The sequence below is a fragment of the Porites lutea genome, chromosome 12 (assembly GCF_958299795.1).
Source record: "Porites lutea chromosome 12, jaPorLute2.1, whole genome shotgun sequence".
Taxonomy (NCBI): domain Eukaryota; kingdom Metazoa; phylum Cnidaria; class Anthozoa; order Scleractinia; family Poritidae; genus Porites; species Porites lutea.
In genome coordinates this window covers 21,309,987-21,333,585 of record NC_133212.1, presented here as the reverse complement: position 1 = coordinate 21,333,585, position 23,599 = coordinate 21,309,987, and the positions used below count along the sequence as shown (strand labels likewise).

Below are 23,599 nucleotides of genomic sequence, written 5' to 3'. Positions count from 1 at the left end.
TTCGCGTTCTTTCAAACTTCATTACTCCAAGTCACTAACTGTGTCAAGTGTAGGTGAACCCTCCTAAAGACCATATCCAAGTAGAAAGAGGGAGGAAATTTCGTTGTCGCTTGTGTACTTCCTCTGTAAAACGTGAAAATAGGCATTTTCACGTCGTAGTCGTGCAGTGACGGCAAAGAAATGTACAAAAAAGCGTGATGCACGTGCAAAATTGTTGTTTTGCTAATCAAACCTATTGCTTTTTTGAAGTTCTCGTTGCCGTCGCCGTCGTATTATTGTAAGGGAAGGGATGATAAATGACGTCATAACGCACGGTACATGATGTCATTAGTGCAAAAAATATTCATTGACCGCTCTGATTGTCACAAATTTGCGATGACACAAAACATGCGAAAAAGATGTTGTAATAGCATTGTAACATTTCAGATGATTGGTTTACTTCCCACCAATCACATTATTGATTATATTACATGGCATACCAGAGTTTACGAGGACACTTCTGTTGCCAACAGTGAAATAGCTCAAACAACGCAAAATATTACTTGAAGTTTTATGGTCAGAAAGTTGAGTCTATAAGAAATGGCAAACTTTGGCGATTATTCGAGAGATTTCAGACTTTAATCTGGAGACCGGGAGATAAGTCCAAAATCTGGAGTTTCCTGGATTATCCAGGAGAGTTGACAGCACTGCTTTGACCTGTTGAAACAAGAACCAATAGCTTTTCCTTGAGGAACATTGGAAGGCCTCTGGTTGGCACTTGAGTGGGCTCTTTGCATTTCACAGTCACGTGAAGTGCTAAATATAAGAATTTGGGATGCACCTTAAAAATACCAGATATGGACACTCCCGACAGAGCACGAGAAAATCAGATATACAGCCAAAATTTGAGGTGATTGACATAATTTCCATAACTAGATATAGTATTTGGTACAAGGTCTACGGGCCCCCAGGTGAGCACTACACTATGTAATCTTTAGGATTCCTGTGGTTTCTTGGATGTCCTATCATAATTAGGCATTACAATCTAGAATTATGTTTGTCAGGATGATTTTGAGCAAGTATATAAATTATGTCAAGCAGGGGTGTGATCTTCACTTAACTTTAAATCCTCACTCTCTTGTTGCATCATTCTTATTGTGCAGCTTAAAGTTTCAAACATTGTTGCACATGAAAACAGTTTCAAATTATTTTTGTATGACTGTAAACTGATGGCGCATAAAGATCCAAAAATCACAGATAACTAGTGATTGTATAAGGACTCCCTTGTAGTCTAATCCTTTATCCCACAACTAATAAAATGTTCATTGTTTCCCAAAATTTATTATTTTAATGAAGTTTTACTACCCAGCATCTGTTTGCAACAACGTACTAACAATCATCATAAAATCTCACTATATTGAGACCATTATGTTTCTTTGATCTCTGGTGTTTTAGGGCCGTATCAGGCATGATTTTGGCCTGAGAGAGGTCATTTGATCCTAAGCTGCAAAGGGCCTATACAATACTGGAAATATGTAACCAAGAAAACCTCCCCATCAGCAGTTGTAGCATAAGGACAGACCTTTGACTTGAATTAAGGAATAATAATCAAGGGCCACGGGCAGGGGTATATTTACTTGCAGGCAGATATGTACAATGTATACCAGTATGTATATGTTACATGTCAAATTTGATTTTAGGTAAATTTTGATTTCACTTAGGTTGATTCTCAATTTCCTTTAAGTCTTAGGGCTAGAAGAGAAAGGAATTTAGAATCAAACTAGGTTAGGTGAAATCAAAATTAACCTGAAATCAAATTTGACCTGTAACATATATATATATATCTGTGTGATTTTGTTAAAAGGTGCGCGCTAAGTTTCCCCTTGAACATGGGCATTGCCTGTGTTTAAGCCAGTGTAGCCGGAAAAAACTCAGGGGCTTGCCGTCTTGTTAGGTGTCAGCAGAGAGCTATGGCCCAGTCCTAACTATGGGTGGCTGGTTGACTTGTATTGTGACAAAAGTAGGGGGTTAGGAAGGAGAAATTTTGTCACTTTGATTAGAGTTTCAAGTCAGAAAGCAGCACAAAGTCAAGGAATTTTTTTATGGGGGCTAGCACTATTGCCAATTTCAGGGATGAATGTAAGTCCTTACAGACTAGATTTAAGAAGTAATCATTGATTACAGATCCGCATTCATCACTTACGGAAATGAAATCGAGTCAAAAGGAGTCCAGTTTTTCCGGCAGAGATACCCCTGATAAAATCAGTAGGGGCAGCCAATCAGCAGTTGCCTGCAACACCTTGAAAATTTGTGGCTTTGTACCACAGGAACACAAAGATTAGGATGCATTCTGCTGAACGTGATGACTATTACACCACAAAAAGAAGCCCAACATCTCTTTGTTCCTCTTTTAAGCAGCTGGATCACTAAAAACCTGGCTTATTGTTACCTTTAACATTGCAGCTGTGGACTCAACAACTGGTTGTGAACTTAGCTTTGGATCTTGCAAAACATCGTGACTGCTCTTCATTTTCAGTGTCTATGAAATATTCAAGATAATTTTATTGGCACTGGGCAACTTAGTGGTACATCGAAACGGAGTCCTAGCGATTAGGCAACTTGCAACAAAAAGGAGTTCTACTGATTGTATGACATTTTGTATCTTTTTGGCAAAGACAACTGACTGTAGATCTGAGATGAAGTGGTCAAAATTAGTATACACAACTAGGAACCACAACTCCACAGAAAGATTGGTGGATGGATTCTCTCTTTATCCCTTCCCCATTCTTAAAAGAGGATGGTTTCTCATTTTGCATACTAGCAGAAAGCATAAAAGACTAAAATACTCTGGTGCAGTTTGTGCGATAATGTTCTATGCCCACTGTGTGATAAAGTTCTATACCCAGATTATTATTTATATCTGAGACTTTCAATCCAAAAGTTTGTGTCCATCAGGCTTAGCCCTACCACCCCCAGACAAGGTGGGTCCTTGTTGAATGGACCTGTTTTGACCTATTCTCTTAAATAGACAGGTCTCTGTGGAGACATAAGCCCAGGCAGGGAGGTACTCCAGACTTCCAAGTGACGGGGATGATCGAATAGGGACAAAAATCAAAACCCCAAAAATTCCCTAGGGTTTCCTACAAAACCCAAAATTAAAATTTAACCCCCGCAAAGTCACATGCCCAATTTTCAAGCCTTAGATAAAATAAAATGAGTTGCTTGTACTTCAGTTCACAGAACTACATGGCTTGGATATGTGGGCACTACCAGGAATCTTCAGATTCTTTTGAATACCCAAAAAAGTCCCTACTTAAATCAAGCCACCCAAAAAAAATACACCGTATCTACCAAAGTTTCCCACTCAAAAAAATCCTGGAAAAAGAAAATTCTAAGTGCAAAAAAATCCTTCTATCATCCCCATCACTCAAAATCTAGAGACCCCCCTATTGGGGATATAAGTTCACTAATAACCCTTAAGTCCCAATAATGACCAACATCAATTTTCTCCTATTTGATATCCAAAGATTGTCAAGAGATAAGGTTATGAGAATTAATACAATGATCACAAAGAGAAAAATCTTTGACCTTTTATCAAATTCTCTCAACTAATTCTCAAAGGAAAGATATGGAGATCAGTATGGAGAATTTGTATGTGGATAATGGGGCTTAAAGGGATTATCACTTGTGATGTTTCAATACAAGGGCAGCAAACCAAGTTTTTCTATTTTAATTCCAACCTTAGAAACTGATGTCACTGTTGATTCATCTTCTTCAGCCTCCTCACCAAACGATAACAAACTGAAATTTCTGTTAAAAGGAATGACTTGTTAATTAGCTGATATGTAATAGACAGAATACTCTGCTGTATGATAACATGACACAAGTGATTATTTGATTAATATCATAGGTAACGAATTACTCCTTAATTTTGGCGCGAAATTTCAGCGTTAATTTGTAATTTCACATGTGAAATTACCAAATTGCCATGGCAACCTGCCATACGTCTCTGTTTCAAGATGGCGAGGAAGTTTTAAAATGTCGTGAATGAAGATGTCGGGGCATAAAAAGACGCTTTAGAAAACCTGAACACACGAAAGAGGACATCAAGAAGGATTCTTAGAGGTATGTTGTGGAAAAATTCTGAAAACTTAAGCCAAATTTTAGCTCTAAACGTTTGAGAGAGTGGAGTTCACGATCGATCGATACGGTCCGGGATAAACAAGTCAAAAATCCTCGATTGCTCACGTAATTCGTCACCCATGATATTTATAGGTAATCAAATGGTATACTCGTGAAATTAGGGAATAATTTCACTTGCGTTTTGTCCAAATCCTAATAATTTCCCGAGCCTTTATAAGGATTTGGACAAAACGCGCGTGAAATTATTCCCTAATTTCACTCGTCACCATTTGATTACACATACTTACAAAAGTCATATTTTTCTAAAACCTATGAAGAGTCCGACTTACTTTGTTCCCTTGACCTTTCTCTTCTTTTCATCACTTTTAGCTTTAATTTCCTCTTTCTTCTGCCTTGGAACAATGTCATCAAAGGGATTATGCAAGATCTAACAGCAAAACATAACATAACATTTATAGGTAAAGGCACACACGAGCCAAAGGCCCACACAGCTGGAGCTTATTTCCGGTTTCCGTAGCATGAAGTATGCCTAGGAGTATTGCTACTCCCCCCCCTGGATGGGATGAGAGTCCACTGCAGGGTTACCCCACAGCAGTATGTCACTGGTACCCATTTATACACCTGGGTGAAGAGACACAAAGTTGAGTAAAGTCCCTTATCTAAAGGAAACAACGCGACGGGGGAGGCTTGAACCCCGGACCTCCACATCCAGAGTTCGAGGTGTTAACCGCTCGGCCACACATGCCTCCACAAAATATAGGGGTTCTTCAATCATTAATCTTCAACAATGGCATACTTGCAATTTGAAAGGCCAGTAGCAGAGCAGTTAGCAGTTGCTTAGTATACTAACACAAATTTTATATAAATATTGTAATAAAGAGTGAACCATGGTTCATACAGAATTTTGGGGGAAAAAATCAAGCACATTTCAAGGACTAACATAATTTTTTCAAGGACTTCTTTTCCCTGTAATTTGACATAGAATGGCATGAAGTAAAGACCTTTCAAATAGACCATTTTGCAGTTGTGTGCCCAGTACCCTGGCCTTTGAATAGAAGCAAGGCTGCTGGCGGTGACCTTGTTTTGTTACAAACCTTCTTGTTTTTCATAATAAGAATAACACGATTTGTACAAGAAAAGCAGGGAGGTTTTTTTTAAAAAAAAGGTCACCATAGCCTTGCTTCTATACAAAGGCCATGGCACTGAGCACATAACTGTAAAATTGCCTATTCATAGCTGGAGGGGGTTTACTCAGTGCAATACTTCCCCCCGGGAAGGCACAGTTCCTAGGGTACTTCAAATAATAGAAAATGAACTATGCTGGAACATTGAAATCATAAGAAAACACACTTTCATGATCACCAAGAAAATTTGCGTACAGCTGTCCTTTCAATCATTCCTTTGCACAAAACACATTAGTTTTTTTAACAAAGGCTATTTTTCTTCAAGGGGCTTTCAATAATATTCGAGGACTTCTGTAGAAAATTCAAGGACTTTAAAGTTAATCTCAGTCAGTTAAGTAGGCTTTCATTGAACAACATCTCCAGTTTATAACCATTATTTACATAATATTTCAGTTCCTCTACACTCCAGCAGACAGTTAACATATATAATTCCTGCCAATTTCCCCCTTCGCCTGCTACAAAGTGACAGCCGCCAAAAACAGTGGGATGTTTATGCACTTTCAGATACCCCTACAGTAAATCAGCTAATGACTAACGAGCTCCGAACATTCTATGGACTAATCAAGTGTAGCATCCACCTGCTCTTTTTCAGTATTGCTTTGAGAGATAAGACCTCTACACTGTGCAATAAGCACAAATATTTCCCAAAGTCTTGCAAAATAGAATTTTCTCCACCAGCTTTTTAAACTATTTTCTGAAAAAAGCAATGGACATTATGATAGATACTTCTCAAACTCATTAATAATTCATAAAGACAATTCAAAGGAAATGAATGTTTAATGAGTGTTTGGATATCAGATGAAAAACTGCTCATTTTTGCATCCTTAATTTCTCCTTCAAAAATGATTTTGTTTGAGAAGAAATATCAAACATTCGACACAGTGTTTCATCACCAGATGAAACACCTCGAAGTTCGTCAAAAATACTCCGCTGCGCGTCGTATTTTCAACTCTCTTCTCGGTGTTTCATCTGGTGATGAAACACTGCGTCGAATGTTTGATATATTACATGAACACCTTTTAATCACACCTCAGTTTTCTTGATTTTTGGTGGAAACAGTGGCCTGTCATCTCCATCAACCTCACAATCCTCCATCTTAATCATGTTGTAAATTGTATTTCCTGCAACCTTGACAGGTAAAATTTACACAGCATTCAGCATACCAGTATTTAAGATTTAGAAGAGAAACAAAACAGAAAACAGTACCTGATCGTCTAATACAGTTATGACAGTCTACAACATCCTCTTTAATACAGGCTAGATTTAAAATTACCTTTCCAAAAATTGTGTGCTTTCCATTCAACTCGGGTGTGGCTCCAAGGGTGAAGAAGAACTGGCTTTGATTATCGTTAGGACCAGCATTAGCCATAGCAACCAACCCTCGACGTACAAACCGTAATCTTTGGTGAAATTCATCCTATAAAAAATATAGGTCTAAGGGTAAGAAAGTAATACAGCATAAACTTGGTCGATGGTCAATGCATCAGTTCCAATCTAACCAAAATAACTAGGGTGACTATTGGGGAAATTTTAACTATCGCAATTGTATTGCAATATGTCACATGGATATTGCGATAGCATTGCAATAGCGGAGGTACTATTGCAATAGTATTGCGATAGTTTTCAGCCTTTCCTTTTTTGTTTGCAACAATTACAAAATTGGCAGCCATGTTTCAAGTTTGAATGAAACTCAGCAATTTATATAACCCCCCTCTAACATTAGACCCAAAGTGGTTCAAGAACCAAGACTCCAAAACATTCTTTTTTAACCGTTAATGTGACCTTGAGAATCAAAGATGGGTAAAAAAGGGTGTCTTTATTTTTCCTAAGCAGTTAAAATGTTAGAAGTATAGAAATTATCAAAACTATTGATAGTTCACTACACAACCGCATTTGTTATTGATGTTTCATTTTCACTATCGATTCATCGCTATTACGGCGTTAATATCACAATTAATCTATAGCTCAATGTATTGTTACATCCTTACAAATAACCAAAGTTTTCTTAACTATATTAAGTTGGTCAAATGTTCATCACACTTTTAAAGTGCCAACTGGCTTGCTGTTGCAAGTAATGAGATGTTTTGATCTTTTATATGTATACATGTATGCTACAGGTTAAAAATTATATCCAAGTTACCTTTTAACCTAATCTGATTTTCGGTTTCCTTTGTCTCCTAGTCCTAGTTCATGAATAATAAGGTCTTGGAGACAAAGATAATTGAGAATCAACCTACGTTAAAAGAATTTAGAACTGAATTTAATTTTGACCAGTAACATATAAAATTGGAATTGAAATTTGTTATATATTACTTAATGCCACTCACAATGAATTTTGAAACATGGTCCACCACTGAAATTTACCCAATTTATTATTAATATCATTATCATTGTCATCATCATCATCATCAAATCTTATCATTACAGTACAATAATATTCAATGATTACCAGTTTAACAAAGAAATAGTATTAATAAAAATCACCTTGAATGGTTGACCATAAATGGACTCCCCTCCTGTAATAACATTTATAAAAATGTTAGCACTATGAAAAAAGAACCTCCTTTCACTTGTTATAATGCTAATAATTTTTAGCAGTAAAATTTTTAGTTCGATGGGCAGAATAATTATAGAGATGACTGGGCTAGCCTGCTAGCTCTCCATTTATGTGAGCAAAACGAGTTGCTAGAGAACACATGAGTGAAACGCAAGGTCTTTTCCCATCCCTTGCACTTGCATCTCCTTTCATTTGCTGCTCTGAAGTGACTTCTCATGACTCCCCCAAATGGAGAGCTTGCTTGCAGGCTATGATTGAGCACTCTGCCTCTACTGGTCTGCATTCTGTTAGATATTTGTGCTTTACACGTTTTTAGAGAGATTATGCACTACTGATGATCATCCCTAACAAGACTGAGTCATCAACATACATGTAGCTCTGGGTTGCATTATTGGTTTAACATACTTTGGTTTCCATACTTTGGTTCTTATTGAAAAACAAGTTGCTTACTCACCCATTCCTGTTCCTGTTGGGTCTCCTCCTTGGACACAAAATCCTGAAATAGAATCAGAAAAGATGCATGACTTACAGTGTATGACAAGAGATGCTAAACCAACTCCCAGGTAATTTAACGCTCACCATAAAAACACCAAGCTAAGATGAAGTGTCACACTTGACAGAAGGCCAACAGTTGGCCTGTTGTCAAGTGTGACGTTTGAAGCTGATTTCATGGATTGGGAAGAAACACCAATAATTTCTCCAGAGTACATGAACAGCATGCACAACATTCATGACGACACTGGAAATTTCATTGAGACTCTCCATCATGTTTTCACTAAAAAAATAATTCTTTTTATTTTCAGGTCATTCATTTTTTCATTTAAGATATTTGGTATGGATTAAGAGATTGAAAGCCAATGTGAGACCACCATCGTTGAAAATACCCTCATCCAGTAGTATCACTATTTCTGAATTCACCGTTATTTCACAATGGTATCACAAGACCCGACATGATGTAGTTAATCTTTTATCTCAGGTAATTTTTTATTTTTCTTTTGTTTCAACTTCATTAGCGTACACTACCACACCCAAAAACAAAAGAAAAAGAAAAATTACCTGAGAAAGAAAATTAACTACAACATATATATCAGCCAAGTTCTTTTTAGTGTTTCTAGTCTCGGTCAATAAAATCGCAAAAAAGCATAAGAGAAATATATAGCCATCTTGACTGAACAAGCTTGGTTAATAAGGGATTTTTTACACGGCCAAAAAGGAGAATTTCTTGCGGGGCCAACACGGAAAATCACAAGCAGGCTAGATGGACCCATCTTGCCTGCTCCAGTAGCCAATCAGAACACAGGATTCGCATTATCTTGCCTGCTCAAGGATTCAGCTATATAATTAAAGTTGCCGTTTTGTACAGTTTCACCATAAATATTATTTTTGAAGGTGTGCTTTACCTTTGACAATTCTATGAAAGATAGTCCCATCATAATATCCTTCTAAACAGAGCTGAATGAAATTTCTGCAAGCTTTTGGAGCTTCTTTTGACCACAGTTCAATATCAATTTCACCGCATGTTGTGATGAGAAGCACCTAAAATAAATTACAAAATTTAATTTATCAAATAATTATTTTAATAGTTTACAAATTTTTGAAAAGGAGACAAAAAGTACTGAATGAAACCATGCCCAATGTCGATCAGATCGACATCAGTTTATTTTCTAATAATTATGGACATAAGCATCTTACCTTTCCATTTGTAGGGGGTTCCTGGATGTATATATTGCTCATGATGTCCAAAAAAGAGAGAAATAGTTACTTTTCCTTACAAACTTTATGTGACAGTGACAACATAGCTAGACCGAACAGCGGCTTTGCCTGGAAGCGCAGCCGTAAAAACAACTCCACGTGGATCAAATTCAAGATGGCGTCCAGACTGACCTTGTTACGAAACTTGACTTTCAGAAGGAATCTTCGCCTTCTTTGCACACAAGTAAGACGATCATTGCTACCAAAAAGTTTCTTTGCCTTGATTCTTTGAAATGACGACTTACTTTTTTCAGAGCCGGCCAATTCTTGCTAGGACGCGATCAATTTTGCCTCATGCATCCTTCCAGCTGAACGCGATCAGTTTTGATAAGGTAAATCTCGAGTATTCAAGAAATCTTGTTCCAATATTTTATTATTATTATTTTTCTAAGAATAAGCTTGTGTCCTATTCCGTTTAAACTTGCAGAGGATGGTAAACCAAGGACAGGCTTTGCGATTTCTAAGAACAACCTCAGGTTTGTTTGAACATTCCTCTAAATTATCAGCTGAACATTAATAAAATTATTTTGTCATCTCGATTTGTGTGGTGATCTTGTTTTAACTCATTTCTGTTTTTACTTTTACCAGTCATCAACAATTTGGCGTTCTATATGTATTATCTTACCGCCCTCTCAGTGACAGATCTTTACAAAAACTCGTAAAAGTTTCTAAGTTTGTTGGGGGTGTGTCGGGGGAGGGGTAGAATTTTTCTTAATAGGGTTTTGAGAGTACATATCTTGAAAAGGGTTCCTTTTTCATTAACACAAACTTATTTGTGTCATTCAAGTGAACAGTTTGCACGGTACAATTGGTTACAAATTAAAACATATAAAAAAATTTAAAGAATAATAAGGTACCTGACGGGAAAACTAGTTATTGGAGAGAACCCTTCCGTACTTTTTAATATATCAGGCAATAACTTTTTTCTCATTGATAATATGCTACAACTAATTTGATTAGAAATGCTGGACTGGCAAAAGAGCATTCTCATCTTGTTTTGCTACTTACCCATGCAACCATCAATTTTTTTTTCAATCATTCCAGTCACAGAGTAAATCATTTATTAGTTTGTATGGGTGTGATTGTTATGTACTGATAATCTGTTTGTTTGTTTGTTTTAAGGTATGAATGGAGAAATTCTGCCATTCAAATTATCTGACATAGGAGAAGGAATTGCTGAAGTAACAATCAAAGAATGGTATGAGATGCTCTCTTATACCTTTTTTGCAACCTGTATCTGTGAATTAAATAGTAATAAAACTGATATATAATTTAATCTGGCAAAAGAAATTATTCTTAATCTCTGGATAGATAAATGCAAGTTTAAAAATATGTGTAAAGACATGAGTGTCTTTTTTTGAGACTGCAAGATTTAGTCCACATCAAAATTTTCCGGTCTGGATGTGGTTTAACCCTTTTATGCCAGAGTGAATAATGAAATTTCTAAGTAACTCTTACTTTGGAGTCTGAGGACAAAATCCTATGTTTGTTTTTTTTTTTTTGCTATTTATTTGTCCGTGAAAAGGTTAATTTTTAGTGTACTTCTGCTGAAATGCTTAGTATCATATTGTATTGGAATCAGGTTTAAAAACCAAAATTATTGAGGATTCTGTTAATTTAGATCAGAGAAGAGACCTATTCGTGTTTTCTCTTTAGGTTTGTGAAGCCAGGTGATCATGTCAGTCAGTTTGACAGCATTTGTGAAGTACAGAGTGATAAGGTTGGTAGAGCTGTCCATGTGAGGTACAGGCAACCCACAGCATATACATTTTAATTTCAGTGAATATATAATAACAGTTAAGTCTCAAATTCTTGAACCACGTTGGTTCTAGTAAAATTACAGTGTTTATGTGGTGAAGGGAAAGCAAGGTTTGGTTCAAATTATTGTGAAATCCAAAAAGTGAGGGTTCAAGAAATCAGGATTCTACTGTAGTGTATTGATATTATTGTTTTTTTCTCTGGCTGTAGTATTTTGTTAGAATTTTTAGAACACTGACCATGAGTAGTTGGTTTTCTGAAACAGTTTGAGAGAGTTAGTTTGACTTAGTAGCATTTCAAAGAAGAAAGTTCAAGCATATATTTGCGTACATGGAAAAAGTAGAGATTTTTTAATACTCTACAGATCAGTTTGCGTAAGAGCTGAGAAAACAGCCAATTAATTATTAACCTCAAGCTATACGAAGCCCGTAATGTTCACCTAACATTTAGTTACAATAATTGTGGACGTTCAGATTACAGACAAACAAACTTCATTCTGTTTGTTGATATAATAGGCATCTGTTACCATCACCAGTCGTTTTGATGGAATCATCACCAAACTTTATTATGAAGTAGATGATACAGCTAAAGTTGGACAGCCCCTGGTGGATATAGAGATTACCTCCTCCACTGAGACTAGTAAGTTTATACCCTGCCTCTATTGCAAGGAGTGTCTGTAATTAAATTTTGCTGAAAAGCCTCACTGTAATTTGGTGCATTAGCTTAGTTAGTTTGGTTAATTGCCATCCCTTGCCTGTTGAGTGCCATCTCTTGCCAGTCACATTTCTCCAGCATTCTTGTTCTCAGTTCTCCAACAGTGGCAAACCTAGTGTCCTCAAGCAGAGTGTGTGCAATAGTAAGTGCTAAATCTAGCCCCATGTGAAAGTACTGCTGAAGAGGTTATTATTAGGTTATAAGGATTTCTTGCACAGACTCACCTTATACGGCATGATATGCAGTGCTACAGGAAAGTACTGCTCAGAAGCTTTCATTTGAAAGGTCACTCTCAATCGCACTCAAGGATTACATCCATAGAATCAAAGTTAGAACTACATGATGAATTATGCATATTTCCCATTTTTGACTGAAGAGGTAAAAAGCTTCAAACTGAAAGTGTCGTAACTAAAAACATTGAGACTTGCCTTTAAAAGCTTCAAATTCTCATTTCAGTTATTGGGACATACCATCGATTGTACATGAATTCCACTGATGTAACTTTGTTCAGTATGTACAGACTGTACCTCTCACATCATTGTTCTCATTTTTTAGATGCTGACAAAGTGCCAAGCCCAGCTGAAGATGTCATGGCTGCCCAGCAGAAGCCCAAACCAACACATGCTATAGAAGAACCTCTTCCTCCACCACCCCCATCTCCACAGTCAACAGCATCACAATCTATGGCTCCCTCACCCCCTCCCCCACAAGCTGCAGAACAGATGAAGAGTGGTAGTGGAAAAGTACTTGCCACGCCCGCAGTGCGCAAGATTGCAATGGAGCACAATGTAAGTGGAATCCTTTACCCAGCTACAAAGCTGACCATCCATTCTTTCTGTATTTCTGACACAAAACCAACTCACTGGCTACCTTGATCTCTTTACCACTGCAAAGCTCTAATTTGAATTTCGGGTTCATGTGCTGCTTTTCCAGATAACACTTGGGGATGTTTCAGGAACAGGCAAAGATGGTAGAATCTTGAAAGAAGATATTATGAATTACATTGAAAAAATGAAATCAGCACCAACTGCAGGTAAGTATGCCATCACAATGTCATCAGGTTTGAACTTAATGTGGATTGGATCCCCTCCCATACAGCATTCCATAATAATACTTCCATTCATTATCAATGTTGAACTCGCACTCTTAGTGGCATTAAGATGATCTTTTTTATATAGCTGCCAATTCTTTATTAATAAAATCCAGAATTTTAATAACTGGATAAGCAATTTATTATTCAGAATTCCAATGTTTGGAAAAGCCAAAATCTAGAATTCCAATGTTTGGAAAAGCCAAAATTCAGAATTTCAATGTTCAGAAAAGCAAAAATCTAGAATTCAATAAACTGCAAAATCTACAAAATTACATATCTCTACCTTCTGTTGGGGGAGTGTGGATTTTTTCTGGAATAACTTATAACCCAGTCAACAATCAGGTTTTATCAGCTGAGCAGCAAATGGAAAATTATTTTTTATAACAGACTTTGATTCTAGAGGCTAAACTTATACTGAAGAAATTGAAAAGTCAGATTAATTAGATTAAGTCTTCAACTTTTGACTAGTGATGATCTTCGATTATCTTCTGGGAACATCAACATCAAGGATGTCAGGATCTGTGTCTTTAGTATAGATAATTGAAGTGACTTCACAAGAAATGTCCATGACTCACCAACCTTTTGTTACAAACTGTGTCTTTACAGCTCCTTCGACCACTGCAGTTGATGTACAAGAAGCAGTCCCCACTGCCCCACCCACTCCAGTCAGAAGACCTGAAACGATGCTGGAGGATAGAACAGAACCAATCAGAGGAATTAGAAAAGCTATGGCCAAAGTAATGACTGCATCTAATACAATCCCTCATTTTGGCTACAAGGATGAAATACTTCTAAATGAGCTGGTCCGGTAAGTACCTAGCCTGTGTACAGACATCCCCCTCCCCTAAAAGAAAAATGTGGGAGAGAGTCTCTCTCCCCAATTTTGTCTGAGGGGAGGGGCGCATTTGTACACAGGCAAGTAAGTACCTTCTATAGATTGTTTTTACTCACGTGATCAGCAGCTATGCAAATTTCTTCAAGTTAAACAACATTTTTACATGAGATGAAAGTTCATTTTCCACAGGATTTTTCTGTCTGCGCTGTTTCATTGTTTTAAACACCAGTATTAGCTGTTAAGGTAAAATTCCGACAAGTCACATGGCCTTGAAACAGCGACATAAGACTAGATAAAATGGTGACAAACAACATAAAGATGGGTTAAATACCAACGGGGAATTGGAATTTTGAAACGTTGGTTTTTTTAGGAGAAAACTGGAGTACCCAGAAAAAACCTCTTACATCGAAAAAAGAACCAGCAACAAACTAAACCCACATATGCCCATGAAGATAAGCTGTCTCGTTAACCCTTCCTGGAGATGCTGGGCTTGTTTAATGAGACTTCTTCTACAGCACACTTTCCTGAAAAAAGTTCTAAGTAACTGTTTTTTTAATTGTTTTTTCTTTTTTCTTGGGCACCTTTTCGAAGTAACAAGGTTAATAAGTCAGGGGCGGATCTAGGGGGTGAGTGCAAGGGGTGCGCACCCCCCCCCCCCCCATGAGATGACCTGCAGTTTTCTAATACAACTAGTATTCTGCCAAAAAAAAAAACTATGTGGTTTATTGGTGTTGAAGTAGAGCAAGAGACGAGTGCACCCCCTCCTAAAAAAAATACTGGATCCGTCCCTGATAAGTTGTTTAGTAATCATATGGTACAATGATTATTTTATGGCCACACACTATTTTCCTCTCTTCCAGGTTAAGAAACCAGAGTAAAGAATCATTCCAGGCCAGAGGAGTAAAGCTATCATTTATGCCATTATTTATCAAGGCAACGTCCATGGCCTTGTTACACTTTCCAGTACTCAATAGTTCAGTGGATGCAGAATGCGAGAATCTTACTTTCAAGGTTAGTTGTGTGGTCAAAATGCTGTTAAGGACTCTGAAAAAAAAATTTTGGAGGACATTGAGAGGTTGTACATTTTCAAATCATACAACAGAAACCAACTCTCCTACAGACAAATACTTTGGCCATTTTCAGAGCTCTGAACTGAACATTTGTTTGTATATATTTTTCAGGGTTCCCACAACATTGGTGTTGCCATGGATACTCAGCAAGGCTTATTAGTGCCGAATATTAAAAATGTCCAGAATAAATCAGTATTTGATATTGCTGTTGAACTTAACAGACTTCATCAGCTGGGACTCAGCGGAAAGTTATCCCCAGATGATTTGTCAGGAGGGACTTTCACTCTATCAAACATTGGAACAGTGAGTGCTTATCTCAAAATACACTGTATGCAATAATAAGAGTTGGCCCCTGGGTGGGGTGGGGGAGGGGGTTACTGCCATATTATATGGGCTATATAGGTATGTGCCGCTGTGAAGGGTATGGTTTTCAAGAAGTTTAGTCTGGGATAGGGTATAAAATTCAGATAATTCCTAGGAAAGGGTATCATTTTTCAGGAAACTGATCAGCTGGTTGAAGATTTTAGTCTAGACTAGGAAACTGGGAATAAACACTAAAAAATATGAAACTGGCCAATTTAAATTTACCCGCACCTTAATTTACATTAATAGCTAAGAAACGTAGAACCGCTGTAGTTTCTGGAGAATTTTGACTCTAGGATAAGAGGAGCTGTTGGGGGGGTATATTCTAGTATAGGGTTGCAAAATTCACCTGAACTAGGTCTGGTATAGCCTGTGTACAAAAACCCCCCTCCCCTCAGTAGAACTGATTTTTACTGAGGAGAGGGGGGTCTGTACACAAGCTAGGTCTGGTATAGGCTTAGGATTCCCGGGGGATCTCTTGAAAGCAAAGACCCTTTAGACCAATCTCCCTGCTGGGAGTTGACGCTTTAGAGCTGTGATTACAGAAAGTAGCGGAACCAATCTCACGTCATGCATGTAGGTTGGTATGGACTAACTTGGTGCATTTTGTCTTTATCAACTATAGATTGGAGGAACATATGCTAAACCAGTGATCATGCCACCAGAGGTAGCCATTGGTGCAATTGGGAGACTACAGGTTAGTACACAGTGTAACGTTGGCTTGATTAAGACTTTTGTGTTTATGAGACATTGCTTTTAATGTCTCTTTCAATTGCATTTAGATGTGTTCATTATTTACAAGCTGGCTAGATAAGATGCAGTCCATGTCTTCAGTATATAAATTCAGATATTTTAAAACAAGAACTAAATGGTACAGAAGTTTTCTGGAAAATTTTAGATGCGGGAAATTCTGGGACTAAACATTGATCAAGGTTAAGTTGATAATTGTGGATGTTTTTTAAACTTTGGGTTTTGCCTTAGGGCAAGGAATAACCAGAAGGAAGAAACCAATCAATGCAATACTTTGAATGTTAAATTTTAAATTTGAACTATGCCAGGAGTCTAGCTGTTATAAAAGCATAGATTACATACTTACATGTACTTCCATTTGATTCCTAAAAGACAACAGGAAGAAAACTGACCCCATAAGCGTCGATCTCTTACTGAAGATCTTTATAAAGTGCTTCAGCCCGGAATCCCTCTGCAGTGTGTTCATATAATGTAGTTGAAGGACATCCTCTTTTTGCCATCCAATGAGCAGGCACCCATGTTATCAGCTGTTCCACTGGAGAGTTCGTATCATCAAAAACATGTATAAACACCTGCAAACCTATGTCAGATGTTTTCCACCCAGACAATCATACTCGTACTTATGAAATGACTCCTGTGTTCAAACCTTTCACAGTGTCAAACTTATGTTTCATTTTCACAGGAATTACCCAGGTTTGACGATAAAGACAACGTATACAAGGCGTACATAGTCAATGTGAGCTGGTCAGCCGATCACAGAGTCATCGAGGGAGCTACCATGGCAAGATTCTCTAATCTGTGGAAATCATATCTTGAAAATCCTGCTTCAATGATGGTGGATTTGAGATAACACTCCATGTCATAACTGATTAAAAGCCTGGCAGTCTTATAATTTTATTATCAGTATAAATTTCTCCCTGTTATCGTTGCTCAATGACTGAGTAGTACATGCGCCATGCAATTAAATGCATGCAGGGTGAGGTGAATATTAATTTAATGAGTCGCTTGCCCATTGCATAAGATCAGTAGCATGGAGCAATTCTGCAGGCATACCAACTCTCTTTGTCACAGACAGTTTCTTATCTTGGCAAAGGTTCCTTGCCCATGGGACAACCATAATACGGGTAATATTAAAACAAGCCAGCCCATAGGATGGCTCCATTAGCCCTGGCTATCAACAGCACTTTATGTGTTGAATAAAAAATAATATTCATGAGGTCTGTTTTACCTTAAATGGAGGAAAGAACGCTCAATATGCTCTTCTCACATATGGTAATATGCCCGTCTAACCTCGTTTACGGGTAAAAATTCTTTTGAAATTCAAATACGAAAACGTCGTCTGATTAGCATTTCAAAGGATTTTTTACTCAAAAACGAGGTTAGACGGGCATATTACCATACGTGAGAAGAGCGTATTCTGGTGAGATATTCAAGGTTGTAGAGGAGGAAGATTTTTGTAGAAAGGAAAATGTTAAAATTCTCCCTTACAAAAATAAATATTTCTTACAATTTCCCATTTAAGAAGCTTCGATGATATTATTGAACCTTTAATGGAATCTCTATAAAATGAATTTACAAAAACTCTTTAATAATAGATTGTTATTTAAGTAGAAACAAAAAAGAAAAAACTTTGTTTCATTTTTGTCTCTTTATCTTAAAACACCAAGTTAGTTATTCACACTAGCTCTAGGTAGTATTCACTGGCAAGGTGAAGCACTTTTGGGTGTCAAGGAAATCTTAGTTTTTGCACAAAACAATCATAATGCTTGGTGTAGGTATAATTTTCTCAAGGCACAGTCTAGGCTGGATTTCCTGTCATTTTAGGGAGTCTAGTTTGTATCGCCCTTGTGTTTTATGAGAAAAAATTGTGGACACACCAAACAGCTGGTAATCAAGCCTAGGTACAGCCTTGCTTATTGGAAATCTTCCTGAAAGCTTTTGATGGCATTCAATGAACTTACAGTTGTATTTTGTCCAGGCAAAAAGCATCATAAGGATAAAATGATTTTCCACACACCTTCTGTTGTTGAAGTGATGTCTGCAAAGCAGCCCCAAGATCTCCCAGTGGACTCAATGAATTACCAGAAGTGTGCTTCAAATTTCCCTTCAACCTAATTACCCAACTGAATGATGGCTTTTTGAACAGGCTAATCAGGGCATGTACTCAAAACAGCGAAGACAGGTTGGGGCCTAGAACAAGGAATTTGGTGCTGTTTTGCAGATCGACTTAACCTGAAGTTTAGTTTCATCAGTGGCACAGTCTACTCTAACAGTAGCCAAAGTGAAAATTCACAGAAAATTCCAAATTTCTTTTCGTAAAATTCTAAGGAATAACTAACCCATCTGTAGCCATTTAGTTTTTGTAATTTTCCACTCTAAATATGAATCTATATTTTCCAATGAAAAACAAGTTTGCCATTAGTTTGGTGACACACAAACCTTATTTCAAGCCCTTTTCTAAACTATTAAATTAAAAATGCATTTGTTCGTAAGAAACTAGTTCAAATGTAAAGGAAGGTTATATTTTTTCTTCATTGGTGTATATTTATTTTTGTCGGTAGACCATGTCTACAAAGTTATAAATATGTATGAATAAATTATAGCAGAGCCAGTTGTTGTGTAGAAGTGAGTACTTTAAATGCTTGAAATACATCTGAAGTGTCATCCAAATAAAATACCTCAAAACAGTATCTCCTTGTAACAAGCACAACCCTCTCCTCAAGAAAGAATGAATATTATAGGATAAAAATATGGTACCTAATACCATAGTGTTTGAGAAGAGTAACACCAGAAATGAGGTGGACCAGTAAAATTTACTGGAAATGAAAATTGTGTACCATACCCTGAAATTAATTTTTAAGAAACTTCAAGTTTGCCATTTAATGTACTAGATTAATACGCCTTCCGTCAAATAAGCACTCTCTTTCTTACACCTCAGATAACCTCAGATAACTCGAACTTCCCGCTAACTCAAACTATTACTAAGTGCCATTTCCCTTGGATTTGACCCTACTTTTCATTCACTTTTACTCACCGGATAACTCGAATTCCCTGCTAACTCAAACTAAATTTTGTTGACCTTGATCAAAATTTACCTTGATAACTTGAATTCTGGTTCTTGCAACTCACCACGAATGTCATCGCATCAGCTTTTCTTGCCATGCAAATCAGTAAAATCGATAGAACTAACACTACAGCAATTTGTAAACAGTGTACACATTTGACAGTCATTTCCCTGTATTATCATAAAAATGCATAATCATGTCACAATTTCTGATGAGATGAGTTTAATTTACACTCTGTTGTATACTGAAGTGCTGAAAATGTATCAGAAAACGTGTTGATCAATATTAACTTGAAAAACTGAAGATTCAATTGACCCTGATAACTCAACCCCTCGCTTTCTCCAACTGTTTTTTGTTTCCCTTCAGAGTTCGAGTTACCGGGGTTCTTCTGTAGTAGCACCAAGGAACAAATCACACTGTGCTTCCTATTTTTGTCATTTGTGAGCGATGAGAAGTCATAGAATATCTGTCTTGCTGAAGACGAGAGTAGGGATTACATGGTGATCCCATCAATAGCAAAATGCAGTATAATTTCAGTCTGATTCTGAAGAGGAATCTTGTTTTCTGCTTTTCTTCTTCTTTCTTTTCCTCTTTTCTTTGCGTTTATGTTTCTTGCTGTGGTGTTTATCCCTTGTACGCTCTTTTCTGTTTGTAATAAACAAAAATAATGTTGGGAAATAGTACTTATCATGAAATTAAGTCTAACTCCCCTTAACCGCCCAGTTAGCTCAGTTGGGAAAGCGCCAGTGTGCTGAGCGGGAGACCGCGTAGAAGCCGGATGACATGCTAGTTAACACCCTTGAGGCTGTCACTCGGATTTAAAGGTGCTTGGTATGTGCAATTAGTATACTGGAGATTGAGTAGATTGGAAGTTCTTTTGGTTCTAAATTCCTTTTGTTTTTCTTTTTACAGTAGTCAAGGGTCACACTCATAGAAGCTGGGGGAAATCCCTGACTCAGCCCTTAGTGACGGCTCTGCACCTTAAGATCTGTGGGTTCAGGTTCAAGCTTTGTGTTTCCTTAGACAAGAAACTTTTTCTCCACATGAGCTAACCAGGTGGCAGTTTCAAAGGAGCTAAAAAAACTCTAAACAAAAACAACACCACAATAATATTGATACTAACTTGTGTCTCCTTGTTTTTTTCTTTTTCCTTCTGCTATAATCTGAGTCATCTTCACCTACATGAACAATGTAAATATGCAAAAGGCTCTTTAGTTTTAACTGTTCCCTGCTTGGAAAAAGTTGATAAAGCTAAGTTGAAATTAAAATTGACAATGATCCTTCATTTTGATTTATCTGATAGATTGACACTATTTTACCGACAGAAAACAAAAGAAGTGATAACAGTGAAATATTATTAAATCTTACCCTCATCACTGTCTGTGGTTGTTGAGTGGCCTCTCTTGGGGCTGAAATATATGAACACTTATGTTAAAGGACAATAACACAGAGCAGAAGAGCCATCATACAGTTTGTGACACTAAGTCTTTCTATGAACTGACTAGCTAGTAAATTGAGATGTGTGCACTTCCAATTCGTAGTCTGCACCACAGATGGAACTAAACTTCTAGTTAAGTCCATCTGGAAACAGTGATGAGGTCCTTGTTCTGAGCCACCACCTGTGTACCAGGATTTGAGTACGTGCCATGATTGGCCTGTTGAAAAGGACCATTGTCATTGGCCCATTCTGTTGAAGGGAAATTCAAAATGACATTCTGGTAATTCATTGATTCTGTTGGACCCCAGAACAAGGATATCATCACCGCTTCACAGACGTTACTAATTAGCGTTAGATTATGTCTGTGCCGCAAGTTACTCATTTCCGACTAAGAGGCATTTTTATCATCTTGAACAATTTCAAATTTGCATAGAAACAAAGAAAGAGACTGAGGAAAAACCTTACTTTTTGGCAGGGGGAGAGTATGAGGCGGCTCTTTGTCGTGGAACATCTCGCTGTTTCAAAGTCCTCTCTAGCGATTCAGATCTCCTGAAAATACAGTTTTTGTGGGTTGAATAATCAATTAAAAAAATAAAAAACCAAAATATTAATACATTACGTTGAACATGGTGAATTAGAATGTAACTCAAGTTGATTGTGGTGGCTCAATGGTGATGATGACGATGATGATGATGATGATGATGATGATGATGATGATGATGATGATGATGATGATGATGATGATGTTGATGATGATGATGATGATGTTGATGATGATGATGATGATGATGATGTTGATGATGATGATGATGATGATGATGATGATGATGATGATGATGATGATGATGATGATGATGATGATGATGATGATGATGATGATGATGATGACTGCAGTCATGACAACAGATTAACGTAAAAATAATACAAGACAGTGATGATGATCATGATGAGGGTAGTTTATGGAGATGATAGTAAAAAAATGATGACAATAACAATGACAGTCGTAATATTTATCTTTTTCCTGACTACCAATAAATTGCAAAAATACAATGTACATACCTTGAGACCCTTTCATCTCTTTCTTTCGCTGTTTTCCTTTTCTTGGTTTTTGTTTCCTTTCTTTTTGTATCTGAATCGGATGAGGAGGGTGTTGATGTGGAGCTCACACTCACTTCTTTCTCACTTTCATCCTCACTAGAAGTACTACTGACGTCAACAACTACATCTTTCTTCGGATCAACACGGACAAAGTTGCGACATTGAAAGGTCAGGTGACCACCTGGTGAGGTGGAAACATTTACTGATTTAAGCCATTTCTAGTGGGAAAACCATGATGAAGGATACTACAGTGATTTTGTTACAAATAGTTACTGGTATGGAAATCATGAGTCCCACTCCATGTCGAGAGCCATTTAGTCCCAGTTCAAAAAACAAAAATTTCTAAATTAAAAATGCTTGGGCCTTTATGTGACCAGACAGATAAAAGATATCCTTTTGTAAAGCACAGCAGAGACTAAAAGAATTATGCATGATTAAACAACAGCCACAAGAACAGCTGCCACAGAAATCACATGAACAGGGCATTTTACAAAAACATTTTCATATTGATTTATTGATCAAACTTTGCACCCTACAGGATGCATGCCATTGACTCTTGTGTTCTACATCTGTGGGGATTTTTTTTGCATTAGGGACGCAGGACACAGAGGTAACAAAATCACTGATGCTAGGGAGGCAACGTGGCCAAGCGTTGAAGGCACTGGACTTGTTATCCACATGCCCCAAGTTCAAGTCCTGCCCTTACCATTAGCTGGATTTGCTCTCGAGTCCCGAGTTCAAATCTTCGGCTGTGCTTGTAAATAGCCAACTGGCTTGCCTCAAACTACCAGCTGGGATTCTTAACCTTATTATTTTCCATTTAAATTTATTTGAAATTCATTATCCCTGAAAACCCCCAAGGAGAGAGGATAATTAAGAATTTATTTTTCTTTTACTTTTACACCTACAAATTTTCAGTCTCCTCAATATTGTATTCTTTTACTTTTCTATAGCACAAGAAAATAGCTGACTTTTCATGACACCATCACTGGTTTTTCTCCAAAATGATGTTTGAAGAATGACTGAAGAAATTCCATACTGATGATGCATCACTACCCAGATGTAGGTGGTGCTTCTGATTAGTTAAAGCAAATTTCTCTAGCAGCATGACCTCAGACATCAGTTCACGGGGAATACAGTGGCGGCATCATGAAATGTTGGTTGTCAATGTTTTCTCAGGCTAACATTACCAGTGCTGTAAAAGCCTTAGATGAATATTTTAAATTTAGAATAGAACACAGGAGGGAGAAAGCCAAAGGTTTTTTTTTTTCAACTGAAGGCTTGATGCCATCGCAGTTCTTACATTAGTATGTGTATATCCATTCACACTAATATAAGCTTAAGCTTAATCGCGAGAGGAAAGCAACGTACTATTAAAAAGAATATATTAATGGCACGGGTAAGTTTCTGCTTAAGATATAAAAATTAACACACGGTCAGGTATCTTCCTAAATAACGGCAAATAAGTAATAAACTTACTATAGCCACATTTCTTGCATCCGGTTCTTTGACTTTCCGTATTCTGGTTTGTGAGTCTTCCTATCAAATCTACAGACACAAGATGAAAGTTTCAGCTGTGCTAAAGGCAAAGTAAAGAGAAATGCACTCGCGGCACATTTCAAGAGAGGAAGTAGTTTCTCACTTTTTATATCTGTAGTGCTCATTTTGGTGCGTCAGTGACAATCCCAAGTTTACGTCAAAGCGTATTAAAGCAAGAAAAAAGAACAACAAACTGTCCAAACTGAAAACGCCGCCATGATGACCAGAAATACGAGAGAGACTGGAAGTGATTGTATGAAT

The 23,599-nt window shown here is 37.2% G+C and overlaps 3 protein-coding genes across 3 annotated transcripts; 1 reads left to right on the top strand and 2 right to left on the bottom strand.

Moving 5' to 3' along the window:
* Nucleotides 1-362: 362 nt before the first annotated feature.
* On the bottom strand, nucleotides 363-9,640 carry LOC140921314 (spliceosome-associated protein CWC27 homolog). The gene is made up of 10 exons (XM_073371308.1): nucleotides 9,556-9,640; nucleotides 9,264-9,399; nucleotides 8,318-8,359; nucleotides 7,791-7,822; nucleotides 6,580-6,723; nucleotides 6,336-6,434; nucleotides 4,452-4,549; nucleotides 3,720-3,789; nucleotides 2,429-2,518; nucleotides 363-795 (listed from the first exon to the last, which is right to left on the bottom strand). The coding sequence occupies exons 1-10, from the start codon at nucleotides 9,595-9,597 to the stop codon at nucleotides 784-786; spliced, it is 765 nt and encodes a 254-aa protein (XP_073227409.1). The 5' UTR covers nucleotides 9,598-9,640; the 3' UTR covers nucleotides 363-783.
* Nucleotides 9,641-9,696: 56 nt separating this feature from the next.
* On the top strand, nucleotides 9,697-17,192 carry LOC140954071 (lipoamide acyltransferase component of branched-chain alpha-keto acid dehydrogenase complex, mitochondrial-like). The gene is made up of 13 exons (XM_073403474.1): nucleotides 9,697-9,799; nucleotides 9,870-9,947; nucleotides 10,043-10,091; nucleotides 10,738-10,813; nucleotides 11,272-11,335; nucleotides 11,889-12,012; nucleotides 12,643-12,875; nucleotides 13,021-13,120; nucleotides 13,787-13,988; nucleotides 14,876-15,026; nucleotides 15,197-15,388; nucleotides 16,074-16,145; nucleotides 16,881-17,192. Exons 1-13 carry the CDS (start codon nucleotides 9,731-9,733, stop codon nucleotides 17,046-17,048), a joined length of 1,578 nt encoding a protein of 525 aa, XP_073259575.1. The 5' UTR covers nucleotides 9,697-9,730; the 3' UTR covers nucleotides 17,049-17,192.
* A 1,969-nt stretch (nucleotides 17,193-19,161) lies between these two features.
* LOC140954096 (uncharacterized) lies at nucleotides 19,162-23,569 on the bottom strand. Its single transcript, XM_073403499.1, has 7 exons — nucleotides 23,442-23,569; nucleotides 23,279-23,347; nucleotides 21,761-21,980; nucleotides 21,167-21,250; nucleotides 20,632-20,672; nucleotides 20,387-20,441; nucleotides 19,162-19,908 (listed from the first exon to the last, which is right to left on the bottom strand). Exons 1-7 carry the CDS (start codon nucleotides 23,461-23,463, stop codon nucleotides 19,797-19,799), a joined length of 603 nt encoding a protein of 200 aa, XP_073259600.1. The 5' UTR covers nucleotides 23,464-23,569; the 3' UTR covers nucleotides 19,162-19,796.
* Between the last annotated feature and the right edge of the window lie 30 nt (nucleotides 23,570-23,599).